A 17235-nucleotide genomic window follows, 5' to 3' on the forward strand; every position below is an offset into this window, starting at 1 on the left:
AAAAAAAAAAAAAAAAAAAGAAAAAAAGGAAAAAAAAGAAAGAAAAGAAAATATCTACTTTTACTTTAAGAAAAAATTAGGCATTTCTTCGGTGAAAAAAAAAAAACAAAAACGAACAAACAAAAAACCTCTGCAAACTAGCTCAACCTTTTGGGACTATTTCCCCAAAGCTCTGGTCACTGCCTTTGTGGACAAGAATTTAGTGTCTTATAAGGCTACTATGCTACTAGCGCAAATTGTAGCAGGTGCTATCTGATTCTCCATCAGTTTCAAAGACATGTCAATGGCAGGCTTGGAAGGCCATGTAGACGGTCATCTGTTACTAATAAAAAGCCTAATATTACTGAGATGTGATGATGTAAGACCAAGGAACAGGGGATTACTTTGGGGATGTATGGGGGTGTAAAGCCAAGGTTTTCTCTAAGTACCTTAATGCCTGGTTGATACTGTAAATTAACAGGCCTATTTGCACTATTCACTTTCTGTAATGTCTTCCCTTATAATTAGGGTCGGAGATCTCTTCATTCTTGAGTAATGATCAATATTCCACCCAAATGTTCCATCCTTCAATGGAAAACATTTCAAAAATTATAGTGCTTTATGTAGTTATGAAGAGATACACATTCTGACCTTGAAGGAAAGCTCATCTTCATTCTCCCCTCGGAAATCATATAAGGCTTTGGCCTTCCTCCCCTTCGGTACTATGGCCGACATACTTTTTGCCTCAGCTGTGAAGACATAAAAAATTTAAATATATAGAAACACAGTGGACTAAAACACAAATCTAACATTTAAAAAAAAAAACCCTTGTCGCTCTAAAAACACAGTATTTTCTCTTCAGAGGTAGTGATATTAGGGATAAAAAACATTTTTAAAAACAATATGTTCAATTAATTTTGAACTTATTTAACTTTCAAGAAGATGAACAATGTCCTCTTAGCAGGGAAAAATTACATAAACTTTTTATTAGATGGAATATAAACTGTTTTTATTAGATGGAATATTAGCCATTATTTAGTGAAGACATTTTTATCTTTTTTTTCTGTAACTCTAACAAAGTATATGAATGTAGTTTGCATAACTTCATGTATCAACTCTTTCAAATATAGACAGACAAACTGAGCATGGCCAGAGGGGAAAGGAATGTATATAGTTTTGAAGGTTTCAGGCACCCCGTGAGGAGTAGCACTCATGTCTTGCGGTTGTCATACCCGGGCAGGGCCTCACAAACACTGCTGGGAAGATCCCCTCCCTGTCCTGCAGTCTGCCCCTGCACCAGTCAGAATCTAGACGTTCCAGAATCTGGATCCGGTCTCCCCTCTTGAAGGATAAGTCATCACTGGTCTCTGCTGTAAAACTGTGAAGAGCTTCACACCATTCTGCAGAAAGACTGTTAACCTGTTATCAATTAGAAGTGTGGTCAGAAATGTAAGATTTTATTTGAAATTGAGTTCCACAAAGCTTAAAGAGTAGTGTGGAAAAAAAGCTAAGTGGTCTTAAGATTTCAAAGCCTGAAGACTTCTTTAAATTATCTAATACCTTATGTTGCTATCAAGTTTCAGAAATAAAAGTTTCCAATAATTTTTTCTTAAATTATAACTCTAAATGACAAGTGTGATAGAATTTGTGGCTTTTCTGCTTTTGAGGGATATACAAAGCTTAAGCAAACACTTTTTTCCTTTTCTTTTCTGAGACAAGTTCTTACTTAGTAACCCAGGATGGAGTGCAGTGACAGAATCATAGCTCACACTGCAGCCTTGACTTCCTGGGCTCAGGCAATCCCCCCTCCTCAGCCTCTCGAGTAGCTGGGACTACACGTGCGGCCACCACACCCGGCTATTTAATTTTATTTTTGCAGAGATGAGGTCTCACTATATTGCCCAGGCTGGTCTTGAACTCTTAGCTCAGGTGATCCTCCCAGCCTCCCAAAGTTCTGGGATTACAAGCATGATCCACCTCACTCAGCCAAAAAACTTTTTTCTTACTATGACCTATTATATTGTTATATTAAAGAATTAGGTCAAAGCATAAAATATTTATGCATAGTATTTGACACTATGAAAAAATTCTGATAAAGTAATTATCAGTGAAGCTCTTCTTTATTTAAATTAGGAAGGATCAGAATGGGTGGGTCTATTAATTCCCAGGTCTTTACTTGATTCAGAGACTATTAGATTCCATAGCACAGAACTTCATTAATTCACACTTTTAATTTTATGAGGTGTAGTTAACTCTGAGATTGGCAGGATAACACCCAGATGTGGTGGGCTAGTGTAAGAATGCTTTTATCCCAGGTACATTAGAGAAAGGTTTTGCTCTGTGAAGAGGCAGCTCTGCCAATTTGGGATGGGAACCCTATGTTCAAGATGCTCAAGCAGACAGTAGAGGATAATGAAAAGGCTTTTTTTTTTTTTTTTTTTCCTGAAATGGAGTCTTGCTCTGTTGCCCAGGCTGAAGGGCAATGGAGTAATCTTGGCTCAATGCAACCTCCGCCTCCCGGATTCAAGCAATTCTCCTGCCTCAGCCTCCTGATTAGCTAGGACTACAGGCGGGCACCACTACACCCACCTAATTTTTGTATTTTTAGTAGAGACGGGGTTTCACCATGTTGGCCAGGCTGGTCCTGAACTCCTGGCCTGAAGCAATACACCTGCCTCGGCCTCCCAAGGAGCTCGGGCTCCCAAGGAGATTACATGAGTGAACCACAGCGCCCAGCCAGGACAAAGGCTTTGGAGCTAGCCAGGCAAGGGTTCCAGACCCAGTTCTGCCACTTCTTAACTTCGTGACACTGGGCAAGATGCTTCTCTTCGCTGAGGCTCAGCTTCATCTTAGGGTTACTAAGAGCATTAAATGAGACAATGCATGTCTAACATTTAGCCCAGTGCCTGGGACATCTTAAGTGCTCAATAACTGATGGCTTACAAAACAAAAACAAAAAGCAAGCAAACAACACTAACCTTGCCCTCTTGCTCCTGCACCTGAGTAACCAACCCTAAAGGATGGAACTTATCATTCCTCAGAAATGCAGGCAACAACCATGTGAACATTTCCTTTTGGAGAACTGTAGTCAGTTTCCTTCCTCTTTCACTGTATCAGTGGGTAGGGACGAAAGGATAAGGGGACACACAGGCCAACTACAAGTGACATTTTCACAAACACAATCATCCCATCAGGCTTAACTCTTCTAAATTTGTCACAAAAAAACAATGGAAGGCCGGATGTGGTGGATCACCCCTGTAATCCTAGCACCTTGGGAGGCTGAGGCAGGTGGATCACTTGAGCCCAGGAGTTTGAGACCAGCCTGGGTAACAAAGTGAGACCCTGTCTACAAAAAAGACAAAAATTAGCTGGGAGTGGTGGTGTGTGCCTGTCATCCCAGCTACTCAGGAGGTTGAGGTGGATTGCTTGAGCCTGGGAAGCAGAGGTTGCAGTGAGCTGAGACCTTGCCACTGCACTTGGCCTAGGCATCAGAGTGAGACACTGTCTCAAAAGAAACAAAAACAAAACAAAACAAAAAAAAAACAAACCAAAACCAAAACCAAAAATAAACAAACAACAACAAAAACAACAATAACAAACTAAAAAACAACACAAGGTACCACATTCCTAGTACCTTTAAGCACTTCTGGAGTCATGTTACAAAGTGTAAAAATTTTAACCCATTATTTTTCTCTTTCTCATTATACAAATGAAATAATTTTTCCTAAATATTTGGTAAGTTGAGAAATGTATAAAGAAATGGAGGAGGCTGGGCTCAGTGGCTCATGCCTGTAATCCTAGCACTTTGGGAGGCCGAGGTGGGTGGATCACGAGGTCAGGAGTTCAAGACCAGCCTGGCCAAGATGGTAAAACCCTGTCTCTGCTAAAACTACAAAAACTAGCGAAGCATGGTGGCAGGCGCCTGTAATCCCAGCTACTCGGGAGGTTGAGGCAGGAGAATCGCTTGAACCCGGGTGGCAGAGGTTGCAGTGAGTCAAGATCGCACCACTGCATTCCAGCCTAGGTGAAAGAGTGAGACTCCATCTCAAAAAAAATAAAAGAAGTTGGGGGGGGGGAAAAAAAAACCTACCCATGTATATAATCTTACTACCTAGATGCAATTTAATACTAATAACTTGAATAATTTTCTTCCTATCTTTTTATGCTATATATTCAATTTTATATCCCCTTTCCCTATATGTTTCCTCTCATGACATTTAAAAAATGATTTTACTTTATAAATCTAGTTTTTCATAGCTTTAGTACATTCTCCCAATAATGGTCATATTTAGGTCATTTCCAATTTTTTCTTATTATATTAGCACTATGCTCATCTTTGTGACTCAAACTCTCATTTTTTTTTTTTTTTTTTGAGACGGAGTCTCGCTCTGTCACCCAGGCTGGAGTGTAGTGGCGCGATCTCGGCTCACTGCAAGCTCCGCCTCCCAGGTTTACGCCATTCTCCTGCCTCAGCCTCCCAAGTAGCTGGGACTACAGGTGCCCGCCACCTCGCCCAGCTAGTTTTTCGTATTTTTTAGTAGAGACGGGGTTTCACCATGTTAGCTAGGATGGTCTCGATCTCCTGACCTCGTGATCCGCCCGTCTCAGCCTCCCAAAGTGCTGGGATTACAGGCTTGAGCCGCCGTGCCCGGCTTTTATCCTTTTCTTAGGGTGATAATAATGTGTACTTTCTCTCTTTTTTGACACTCACATGCGTATAATTGCTTGTTTAGTGTTGAGCTGCACTGAATCTTTGTTAACTGAATAGGTTAAATGGTATTTTATTGCTGTCTTATTATATATTTTCTTGATTACTAGATATTTTTTCAATATTAGCCACTTATTGTACCTCTTTTATGAATTCTCTAATCATGTCTCTTTTTCATTTTCTTTCTTTTTGTTTTGAAACAAAGTCTCGCTCTGTCACCCAGGCTGGAACGCGGTGGTGCTATCTCGGCTCACTGCAACCTCTACCGCGGGGTTCAAGCTATTCTCCTGCTTCAGCCTTCTAATTAGCTGGGACTACAGGTGCATGCCACCACACCTGGTTAATTTTTGTATTTTTAGTAGAGACAGTGTTTCACCATATTGGCCAGACTGGTCTCGAACTCCTGACTTCAGGTAATCCACCTACCTTGCCTTCCCAAAGTGTTGGGATTACAGGCATGAGCCACTGTGCCCAGCATCTGTTTTCATTTTCTATCAGGGTTTGCATGTCTTTGTATGAGCTCTCTATATAACATATATTAACCATCTAAGTAATTTATTATAAACATTTGTTGTATAAATTGAAAAATTAATTCATACTATATTCTCTTAATAATTATGATTTTAATAGTCCTCCCAGTTTGAACCTGGCTGTCGCTATAGTCATCTGTTCAAGCAGCCTACCTGAGAGTTTGAGCCAGAATCTTCTTTTTTGGTTTTCAGTGGTACCTTTGTGCCTACATTTAAACAAAAAAACAAACACAGGAAGTCAGAACATTAGATGGGAAGGCCATATAGTATTAAAAATAAATGGTTGGGGTGGGAGTGAAGAGTCTGGGATTCCACACCAGGCTCTTCATGTATTGCCTATGTTGCCTTAACCTGTACTACCCTCACTGAGCTTGTTTAGTTAATTGTAAAGTAAGCACAATTATTTATAGTCTACATACATTAGTAACAGTCTATAGTTCATTTCTGTTTAAAAGTCTTTGCTATTTATTTATTTATTTATTTATTAGAAACAGAGTCTGGCTCTGTTGCCCAGGCTGGAGTGCAGTGGTACAGTCATAGCTCACTGCAGCCTCAAACTCCTGGTCTCAGGTGATCCGCCCACCGTTGCCTCTCAAAGTGTTGGGATTATAGGTCTAAGCCACCACACCCAGCCTCTTTGCCATTTCTTGTATGAAGTTATTGTTAATTACCTAAAATACCAAAACTAGCTCTTTGAGAGATGCCCACAAATAATGTCTATCCCACACAAATTCTCATTTTGAAATCAGTTTTCCTTCTACCTTAAAAATATGGCAATATGGATTATTATACAGCTGAAATATAATGCTATTATTTGGTTAATTTGAATTAGGACATGACATAATAAAAAAAAAATTCTCTATACTCACTTAAAACATTTGCACCAGAGGTGGGAGAATCCTCAACAGGCTCCACAAAGTTCAGGGGGAAAATCCCAGTTCTGCCTCGAACTTCTCCTCTGGCCCATTCCTCATTCACGTACTCTTTAAGAATAATAATTTCTCCCTCTGAGAAACTCAACTCATCCTTCTGCTCTCCAATGTATTCAAACCGAGCAACACATCTTGAGCCTCTGAATGAAGAACACGTTTTGTGGATTAGACTAGAGAGTGCTTTTAAAATGCTTAAAAACTTTCATTCAGTCTTTCAATAAGTATTTATTCTTGGTTTACCATGGAATAAGGTATACTAGGCTAATTTGAAATTATTCCATGAAAAACAGTAAGTTACACTTTTAATTAACAGATACGAACCTATTCACTCAAAAAGGCTAAAGCTCAAGGTCACAGAGTGCACGCAGCTGGGTGGTTAGTTTACCCTGCTGTGTCTTTTGATCATCTTACTCCCCAATCTCCATATGTTTGTATCCTTGGGCCACAGCAATCCATGGTCCAGTCTGAACCCTTTCAATCATAAATGCACTGAGTTGAGGAGTGTTAACCCTGAGAATCTCAGGGCAAGTCATCAAATTTCCTGACTACTAATCAGGGCAAAATGCAATGGGCATTAGCTGGGCAAAGTCGATGCTCAATTAATCAGTGAGTTGGCCTTAAAAACTAGGAGAAGGTTTAAAGAAAACAGAAACTCGGCATATCATAACACACAGTCTTGGACCTAACCCTGTTGCCTTTAAGAACGACTTTTGTATCGCCTTTAAAAGGGCTTCATTTCTGACATTTGGGACAATCCTTACATGATCTGCAATTCTGACTGAAAATAAGATAAAAGCAGAGATAAAATCGTGTCTCTAGAAGGTGTGCTTTAATACTAATCCCTAAATTTGAGGGTTTAGAAAGGAAGTTTCAACAGCAACAGGCCAAGGAGAAGCAATTGCCTAAAGAGAAAAGGTTGATTCTAGCTCTAACAGAATTCTGATTTACGTCAGATCAATGGGTCAATGACTGTAAAAGCCCACTTCAAATTCAACCTGCTGAGACACAGTATATGCTGCTTAAAAATAGAGAAAAACTGAATCTGAAATAGAATTCAACTGCTGTGGATCAGAAGTTTTCTTATTTGTGATAACCTTTGCATTTGTTTTCTAAAGTCCTCTGGGAGCATCTCCTTATGTCTGACCTATTCATAGACAGGTTTACAGTCTTCAGCAGGTAATGAATTCTATTAATTTGCTCATTTAACTGGAATGTAAAGTTGCACTGTGGCAGTGTTTTAAATCACAAAGGAGTTACAACGATGCATAAAAGGGTATATAAATTCAGGGAAAGGTCCTCAACTTAACTCTTCCTTCATTTTCTTCTAGTTCCTCTTAAAAACAAAAAAACACAAAATGTCTAGCAGTTATTGTAGGATTCATATTTCTACAGGATTTAATTATTTCTCATGACAAAAATACTTGAACCTTCTAAAAACTGGGTAGATAACACCAGAAGGCCAAAATAAAATGCAGTAAATGATGAAACTATCTCTGCTCATGCTAAGGCCAGGCTGCAGGAAGCATTGGCATAGACTGTGCTTTGCTGCTTTCTCTATGTTCTGCATTGATGTTGGAGAATTGCTTAGGTAAGCTTCTGTCAGCATGTTCATGATGTATTTTCATCAGAATTTTAACCCATTGTCACCTTTTAAACAAGTTTTCTTTGTAATTAAAAAGACACAGTGAGAATCGGAATAATCACCATGTGAAGTGTTTTCTTTTAAAATAAAGAATAAATAAATAATAGAGAGGGGTTCTTGCTATGCGGCCCAGGCTAGTCTTGAACTCCTGGCCTCAAGCAATCCTCCCACCTCAGCCTCCCAAAGTATTGAGATACAGGTCTGAGTCACCATGCCTGGCCTTGGAGTGTTTTAAGCTTGATAATTCTTCATGATATAGATGGTTATCTCCTTTGTATTTTGTGCAAAAGGACACAAATAAAACTTACTTAACACAATGAGATGAAACAGATTCTCTTTTCCCATTTCCTCCTTCTGGAATATCAATCTAGTAAAGACAAAATCAAGGCAACAATTATTTTTTTTTCAGATTTTCGTAAGATAAATTTAAGGTTAAGTAATTAGAAAGTGCATGATTGAAATTGATTTGTTTAGCTAGGTGTTAATCTGATTAAGAGGAACTACAGGTGCTAACTGGTAAAAAAAAATCCTGAATTTGGATTAAAAAAAAGTATAACATGTGAAGTAGCCTTCTTTGAGTAGCCAATCAATTCTCTTATTTGCTGGAATAACCACATTAATATCACTCTAATTCTGACTGAATTTTCTTTATCCCCCGGCTTTTTTTTTTTTTTTTTTTTTTGAGGCAGGGTCTAACTCTGTCACCCAGGCTGGAGTGCAGCGGCACAATCAGAACTCACTGCAGCCTCGACCTCCCAGGCTCAAGTGATCCTTCTGCTTTAGCTCCCCCAAGTAGTTGGGACTACAGGTATGTACCACCACACCCGGCTAATTTTTGTATTTTTAGCAGAGACGGTTTCACCATTGTTGCCTGGGCTGGTCTTGAACTCTTGGACTCAAGCAATCTGCCTGCCTTAGCCTCCCAAAGTGCTGGTATTATAGGCGTGAGCTGCCACACTCTGCCAGCTCTATCCCATATTCTCCAGGTTGAAAACTGCAGCTGAGAAGGACTTAAGATAGAAATCAGGCATTAGGCATTCACAGTGCCACGCATTAGCTCTACCACACCTACTCCAAGTGTTGGTAGAACCCCGCAATACTTCTCTGACCCCAAGATAAAATATTTCAGTAAAACTTTGGATTCTTGGGCCAGGTGCAGTGGCTCAAGCCTGTAATCCCAGCACTTTGGGAGGCTGAGGTGGGTGGATCAGGAGTTCGAGACTAGCCTGGCCCGGGCAACAACTGCGAGACTGTCTCAAAAAACAAAACAAAACAAAGCAAAGCAAAGCAAAGCAAAGCAAACAACTTGTGGATTCTCTTCACATTTATAACTGGAACATTTTCCCGCTTCAACATGAATAGGGAAGGAAGAAAGGAATCTGTATTTAGCAAACATCTATTAAGTGGCAAGCACTTTATTTTATTTTATTTATTTTTTGAGACAGGGTCTCACTCTGTTGCCCAGGCTGGAGTGCAGTGGCATGATTATGGCTCACTGCAGCCTTGCCCTCCCATGCTCACACCATCCTCCCACTTCAGCCTCCCAAGTAGCTGGAGTTGCAGACACCTGACATCATGCCCAGCTAATTTTTCAATTTTTTGTGGGGACAGGTTCTCACTATGTTGCCCAGCCTGGTCTTGAACTCCTGAGCTCAAGTGATCCTACCGCCTCAGCCTCCCAAAGTGTTGGAATTACAGGCATAAGCCACTGTGCCCTGCCAAGCACTTAATGTAATATCTTATTTACAAGGCTCAGTAGAGGAGGGCTGGGTTGTGATAAAATATTTGGCTATAATGCATGCAATCTAAAACTACTTAAAGCTTGAGGTTTATATTAAATAAATCAGTGCCTTCTTGATGAATTTTAAAGGTTTGAAGTTTTAAAACAATTTTTTAAACTTGTGGGCTTAGAAATAACACACTAATAATGTGGCAGATTCTGTGTGATTGATTTCAGTGTGGTAATTGTGCTTTTTAAAGTACTGCTACATCGGGCAGAAGAAAAATGAGGAAGAGTGCTAAAACAAACATTATTCTTAATATTAATTTAGAGAACATAGTTGAACTTCTCCAAAGAATCAAGGCATAGATAAACTGGACAATTTTTAATGCCTACCCTTCATAATCCAAGAGATTCAAATTCATTTCTATTTGAAGAATTCAGATTTTCTGTTAGTCTTGTTTTCTAATTTTGTGATGTAATGGAATTTTTTACTTTTTCCTTCCAAATAAGCTGTTAATGCAGTTAGGCTAGATTTTTTTGATATTTCATAGTATCATAAGTTATATCAGGGACGGAGTCATCCTCTTCCAGTGATACAAATGTGTGAGGGCTGTCTGATTTTATCCCCATATTTCACAGCCATCTGGGCTTACACACAGCTCTCACACACAGGAATGCTTTCACAAGTTAGGCTGTGAGGGTATATAAAATTCTGGTGCTTTAATATAATTATTCTAATCAGATTAGAAATTATTTTGTGGGCACAACCATTAATGAACCACTATCTACAATACAAATACTTCTGTATTCCCAAATAGATTTTTTTTTAAAAGACAGAGATAAATAAGAATGGAAAAGATGAAAGAAACCCAAACCAAAATGTACTCCAAAGAAAAGAAGTGGTACCATAACCTCAGAGGACACCTCTACAGGATAATCTAGTATCATTCAATTCATGTTCACTAAATGTCTCAAAGAATTACCATATATCCTTGAGTGCTTAACAACCCTCCAAGAACAGATTCACCAGTTGACCTGTGGTGGTCTTTCACTTTAGGATTTCAGATAGCATTTAGGCATTAAGTTCTAACACCCCATAATATAATAATTAACCATCATCTAGTTGACCAAATCTTTATTTTTGAGTTTTCCAAATGCCAAATGAATCAATGAAAGAGAGAACTAGAATCTGGGTTTCTAGTTATTTTTTCCAACCTACAAGTCACATAGAACCCACTGAGTATATGACTAAATTAAAGCAAATACAACCCACTTACAATCACTTTGACATAGTTGGCAGGAAATATGCCAATCTGGTTTCTACAGTTCCCTCTGTACCAGTCTGTATCTATCTTCTCCAGAAGATAAACAGTTTCTCCAGAAGTGAGGTTCAAATCATCAACTTGCTCTGTAATATAAAATTATGGTTATGTATGATGAAATATCCTGGTTGCAGATTTGATAAAGGCACAAAGTAGCATTTAGTTGTGTCCACTGAGGCAGTTATGTTCCACCGATTCTGAGAACATATTATACTAATCAAATTGACTTAAAAAATGCTATTCTTTTTTTGGATATTGTTATGAGCTCCCTTTTTAAAGACCAAACTAGTTACATTTACCATGCTTTGATTGATGGGAAATGGTTGAATAAAAACACTATTGTGTTAGCAAATGTTTCCTACTATGCCAATATAAACCCATGCTGAGTACACACCAAACAATGAAAAAAGTTTATAGACATGGTATAATATTCTTATTATTCTCAATCATGCTTGCAAATCATTTTAATTTCAAATGTTAACTAAGGGAGTACTATAACTCTATAGCAAATAAGTATACCCATACCAAAATAAAAATCAGCCTATCAAGTGGATAAAAAGAGATTGCAAGTAAATCGGGAGTTTATTTGTAGCCTTGGGTATGAGGGTATTTTAAAAATTATTACAGTACTTATATGATGGGTGGGCATGGGTGGCTCATGCCTGTTATCTCAGCACTTTAAGAAGCTAAGGTGGGAGGATCACTTGAGGCCAGGAGTTCAAGACCAGCCTGGGCAACATAGCAAGACCATGTCCCTAAAAAAAAAAAAAAAAAAAAAATTAGCCAGATATAGTGGCACCCCTGTAGTCCTAGCTACTGGGGAAGCTGAGGGAGGAGGATCACTTGAGTCCAGGAGTTCAAGGTTACAGTGACTGCACCACTGCACTCCAGCCTGGGCCACAGAGCAAGATCTCGTCTCAAAAAAATATATATATATTTTGCTCTCATAGGTAAGTAGCAGCTGAGACAACTTTGAGGGCAAAAGAACTTCAGTTATTATGTTAGAATTAACTTTATTACGATTTTTTTTTTTTTTTTGAGACAGGGTTTTGCTCTTGTTGCCCAGGGTGCAATGGTACTATGTCAGCTCACTGCAACCTCTGCCTCCGAGGTTCAAGCGATTCTCCTGACTCAGCCTCCCAAGTAGCTGGGATTACAGGCATGCATCACCACGCCCAGCTGCTTTTTTGTATTTATAGAGATGGGGTTTCAACATGTTGGTCAGACTGGTCTGGACTCCTGACCTCAGGTGATCCATCTGCCTTGGCCTCACAAAGTGCGGGGATCACAGGTGTGAGCCACCATGCCCAGTCATATTGCAATTGTTAATTAGTACCCACTATTTTGAAAGAGTTAAAAAGTTTGTGACTGGTAGGCAATTTGCAATGTTCATCTGTAAGGGAAAGTCTCTTTCTCTCTCTCTTTTTCTCAGGGAGCTTCAAAGGCAAGGGTATACAACTAAGCTTTCTGGAATGGCTGGTACAATCGACCCTTCTTGAAGTGGAGTCCCGGATAAGATGACCTCTCTAGTCTAGGACTCTACAGGCACAGAAAATGAAGAAGGATGCCCTTGAGAGGCTAACCCCAGGGCAGGGAGAAAGACTTACTCCTGGATCCTGTGGTTCTCCTACTGTATTATTTACATCCTTACCTGCTGGGAAATCATGAAGAACGACAGCATGAGGAGCACCACTGTCAACAGGCTTCTGAGCGTGGCTTGGATCCTTAGGGGGGAAAACAGGGCTGTGAATGAAGTGTGCAGGATAGATGGTGGATTTATTATTCACTCTGAGACCAATTTCTTTTTTTCTCATTAGAGTCCTCTTGACACAATTACATTATGAGTACAAGATGCAAACCACACAGTTGAGCCAAACAAGGGAATTATTATCAAGTTGAAGAAGAATGTGTCCTTGCCAAGGGAGGACGAAAATCTCAATTAAAATATCCCCCAGTGTGTTTTGTTTTTGCTTTTTTAAACTGAGAGAGTAAAACAAAAGGGAACTATTTGCTTACTTTTAAACAGTGTCTATTCTACCCTGAAGTAGTGGTTTTTGACCTCTTTCCCTTTCAAGGGTAGCTTTTTCCTTAAAACTGTGATCAAGACAGAGTCTTAAAAGTTGTGTCTTTTTTAGGATGGGAAAAGGAAGAAAGTTCTATGATTTATGCTCTTGCCTTTTGTAATGAAAGGAGCTAATGACTTTCCACAAAAGTATAATTCACAAAAAGTAAAATCCATTTCATTTATTACCTTAACTAAGTGCTTTTTCTAATTTGAAAGCAATGCTACCTCCCATGCCTGGTCTGCATTTTGTATTTAATCTGAATGGTTTATTACAACAGTAGTTCTAAATAAATTAGCAAAAATAATCTAACATTCTCTATCCATCTAGCCAATTGCCTAGATTGGCCAGAGGAGAAGGCAAAGCTGAAGAGTGACCTCTTCTTATTGACTAGCAATTGTTATTCTTAGTTTCTTTACATGAAGAGACAGGCTTATCCTCCTCATCATCAAATCCCACTGAAGGATATTATTTGGAGTTAAACTTAACACTCTTCAACACTGGCAAGCCTGTGAAATAAATAAAGGCAGATTTTTGTGCCCTTTCTTGTCTCTTCACCTCCTCTAATAACTCTTGTCCCCTTAGAGACATCCTGACACTTCGATACCTCTGCCCTTCCCCTGGCCATGATGCACCAGGCTGATCAGAGTGCACGGTGAATGATGGTCCACTCCATTTCAACCCTGCAGCACCTTTGCTGAGATCTTTTCTAAATCTCACCTGCTCTTTCAACCAAAATGCCCCTGCAGAAACAAAACTTACATTCTCTCAACTTAGGTAAACTGAAATATAATTTAAGTCAAGACTCTAATGGCTAATGTAGCTTACTATAGTGGCTTACCAAGATGACCCTAACATTTTTTCATGGACTGCTTAATGCTTTTCTCTAAATAAATGAACACTATGGAAATTTCATGAATTCTAAGATATTTTAGTTCTGACATGGCTTTTTTTTCTTTGACACAGGGTCTTGCTCTGTCACCTAGGCTGTAGTATAGTGGCGCAATCACAGCTCACTGCAGCCTTGACCTCCAGGGCTTAAGTTATCCTCCCACTTCAGTCCCCCAAGTAGCTGCGACTACAGACGTGCACTACCATGCCTGGCTAATTTCTGTATATTTTGTGAGATGGGGTCTCGCCATGTTGGCCAGGCTGGTCTCAAACTCCTGGGTTCAGGTGATCCACCTGTCTTGGCCTCCCAAAGTGCTGGGATTACAGGCGTGAGCCACCGTGCCCAGCCTGGAGTGGCTTTTAATAATTATTCAAAATGGACAACATAGTGATATGCCATGTCTACAAAAAAATAAAAAATTAGCCAGGCATGGTGATACATCCCTGTGTTCCAGCTATTAGAGATGCAGAGGTGTGAAGATCTCTTGAGCCCAGGAACTCGAGGCTGCAGTGAGCTATGACTGTGCCACTATACTCTGACTTGGATGACTGAGTGACTCTCTCTAAAAAAAAACTTAAAAAAATTAATTATTATTTACATAATGTATTACACATGTACATGTGTGATTTTCATTTTCTTCTGATTTACATCTGTGGAGAAAAAGGAATTACTATTCAATAAGTGGTATTAGGCTAGATGGCTATCCATTTGGAAAAAATGATGTCAGAGACCTACCACACACCAAACACAAACATGAAATCTCCAAATGAACCAGAGGCCTAAACATAAACCAAGCCTTGGAGGGAGGGGATACTTTGTGCCTCCCGATCACACATTTTCCCTTCTCTGCCTTCAATGTATGGATATCACCGGCAATGCTGCTCATCAACCCAGCCTAGCAGGTGAAGGGCAAGAGGAACAGGCTAGACAGGGTTGACAACAAGGGGACCATACAATTCAGACCACACCACTGGGGTAGGTATCTGGTAGACAAATATAATATAATGCAAAGGGCTTTCTAATAAGACTATAACTGCTAATGCAAATGGTTTTGTAATATTAAGAATAACTAATATTTACCGCTCATTCACTATGTGCTACTCACTGTGTTAAATACCTTATATGCATCAGCTCAATGAATTTGTTAAAACATCTTTGAGATACAACCCACATATGATAAAATTCACCCACTGAAAGTGAACATGGCTGTAGGATACTCATAGAATTATCCAACCATCACCATAACCCAAGTGCAGAACATTTGTATCACTCCCCAAAGAAACCTCCTACTAATTAGGTGTCACTCCCCATTTACCCTCCCCTCAGTCCTAGGAAAACCAGTAGTCTACTTTCTGTTTCTAGGGATTTATCTATTCTGGACTTTTACACAAAATCATATAATCTGTCAACTCTGAAGACAACTCTGTGGGCAGTTATCTCACACATTAAAAAAATAAAGTTTAGAGAAGTTAAATAACCAACGAAGAAGGTGGAAGGGGAACCAAATTCCACCTCCCTGAAACCCAGGTCTAGGGTCTCAACCACGTACCAGGCAACAACCTTCCACTGTTCCCATGATCTCTCTGATTCAACCACAAATGGTCATGTTCATTCAATATTTTCTGTTTGCCAAGTTAGGGGGAAAGTACAACACATTCGTGGAGATATTACCTTAAAACTAGGCTTTCAAATAGGTAAGTTTTATTTTATTTTATTTTTTTTTTTTTTGAGACAGAGTCTCACTCTGTTGCCCAGGCTGGAGTGCTGTGGCCGGATCTCAGCTCACTGCAAGCTCCGCCTCCCGGGTTCCCGCCATTCTCCTGTCTCAGCCTCCCGAGTAGCTGGGACTACAGGCGCCCGCCACCTCGCCCGGCTAGTTTTTTGTATTTTTTAGTAGAGACGGGGTTTCACCGTGTTAGCCAGGGTGGTCTCGATCTCCTGACCTCGTGATCCGCCCATCTCGGCCTCCCAAAGTGCTGGGATTACAGGCTTGAGCCACCGCGCCCGGCCCGGTAAGTTTTATTTTTAAAAAATGTAACAATAGCCATTAACCCAGAAGCATAAAGGAGGATTCATTTCATTATCACCAATAGCTGCCTATCAGAGGCCAACTCTCTGCAAGTCTACAGTAAAAGATGAGAAGGTGGTATTTAAGGTGGGAAGAACTTTGCACTGTTATAAAAGACTAACTTTTGGCTGGGCATGGTGACCCATACCTGTAATCCGAACACTTCGGGAGGCCCATGCAGGCAGATGGCTTAGCCCAGGAGTTTCAGACTAGCCCTGACAACATAGTGAAACCCTGTCTCTACAAAAAATTTTTAAAATTAGCCAGGCATGGTGGCGCACGCCTGTAGTCTCAGCTACTCAGGAGGCTGAGGTGGGAGGATTGCTTGAGCCGGGAAGGTCAAGGCTGTAGTGATCATACCACTTTATTTCAGCCTGCCAATGGAGTGAGACCTTGTCTCAAAAACAAAAACAAAAACAAACAAACAAAAAATCTACTTGCTTTTAGCTTCTATTTTTCACAAAGGAAAGCTTTTTGGCAGTATAACTCCTACTGTTGCCATGAGTGTGTTCTGAAAAGAGGAAGGACAGCTATGACAGATGGATAATGCTGTACCAAAACAGACAAAAAGAGTCAGAGGAGAACTTTCCCCGTGGGAGCTAAAGTAAGGATTTTCATATGCCAACAGAAGCTACCTTAACACATATCTCCTCTGCTCTCCAAATACAATTTTTTACTTTCTTAGCAAACTTCAAAAGATAAACTGCCTTCTAAGAAGAAAAAATTGGAAAAGATTATGAAAACTGGGATAAATGGCAAACCAAGTATTTTACTTGATTACTATTATTTTTCATATTTACTCCATTTTTTATTTGTATTTTTTTTCAAGACAGAGTCTCGCTCTATGGCCCAGGCTGGAGTGCAGTGGTACAATCATGGCTCACTTGCGGCCTCTATCTCTTGGGCTCAAGTGATCCTCCCACCTCAGTCTCCTGAGTAGCTGAGACTACAGGCATGCACCACCATGCCAGACTAATTTTTGCATTTTTACCAGGGACATGGTTGTGCCATGTTGCCCAGGCTGGTCTTGAACTTCTGGGCTCAAGCGATCTGCTGCCTTGGCCTCCCAGAGTGGTGGGATTACAGGCATGATCCACTGTGCCTGGCCTATTTTTCATATTTACTACGTTAACAGATAGTGAAATTTTACCTGGATAACTTAAGAAGCTCTTTAAAAAATATACTCCTACAAATTGTTCAACATCATTTTTCTTGCTAAACAAATGACTTTCAATAACCATTGCATCTTTCCAGGTTCCACTAAATCGGGACTTGAGGTTGTTGGATTACATTTCATTGTTTTATGAGCTATAATCAGAGAAATGAGGTTTATATTAAGCTTAAATCTTAAAGGGAAGTGCTTTTTAGTGTCAGAC

At 39.8% G+C, this 17235-nt stretch overlaps 2 protein-coding genes across 6 annotated transcripts in view; one reads left to right on the forward strand and one right to left on the reverse strand.

The window, feature by feature from the left end:
• Positions 1 to 7619, forward strand: part of LOC112624546 (40S ribosomal protein S3a) — a 35873-nt gene extending 28254 nt beyond the window's left edge. The window contains exons 7-8 of one of the 2 annotated variants that reach the window (XM_025385237.1): positions 1487 to 1493; positions 7608 to 7619. The gene's annotated coding sequence lies outside the window, so the exon portion shown is untranslated. Of the gene's footprint in view, positions 1 to 1153; positions 1169 to 1486; positions 1494 to 7607 lie in introns of those variants that run through there. The other variant, XM_025385240.1, reaches the window with a different exon arrangement.
• Positions 1 to 17235, reverse strand: part of SH3D19 (SH3 domain containing 19) — a 198770-nt gene that overhangs the window by 7021 nt on the left and 174514 nt on the right. For all 4 annotated transcript variants that reach the window (XM_025385229.1, XM_025385228.1, XM_025385230.1 and 1 more), the window contains 7 exons: positions 12488 to 12560; positions 10792 to 10922; positions 8100 to 8158; positions 6087 to 6289; positions 5371 to 5423; positions 1212 to 1398; positions 631 to 728 (listed from right to left, as the gene is read on the reverse strand). In XM_025385229.1, the coding sequence (XP_025241014.1) occupies positions 631 to 728; positions 1212 to 1398; positions 5371 to 5423; positions 6087 to 6289; positions 8100 to 8158; positions 10792 to 10922; positions 12488 to 12560 (804 nt within the window). The remainder of the gene's footprint in view (positions 1 to 630; positions 729 to 1211; positions 1399 to 5370; positions 5424 to 6086; positions 6290 to 8099; positions 8159 to 10791; positions 10923 to 12487; positions 12561 to 17235) is intronic.

Source organism: Theropithecus gelada, chromosome 5, assembly GCF_003255815.1.
Source record: "Theropithecus gelada isolate Dixy chromosome 5, Tgel_1.0, whole genome shotgun sequence".
Classification (NCBI taxonomy): Eukaryota; Metazoa; Chordata; class Mammalia; order Primates; family Cercopithecidae; genus Theropithecus; species Theropithecus gelada.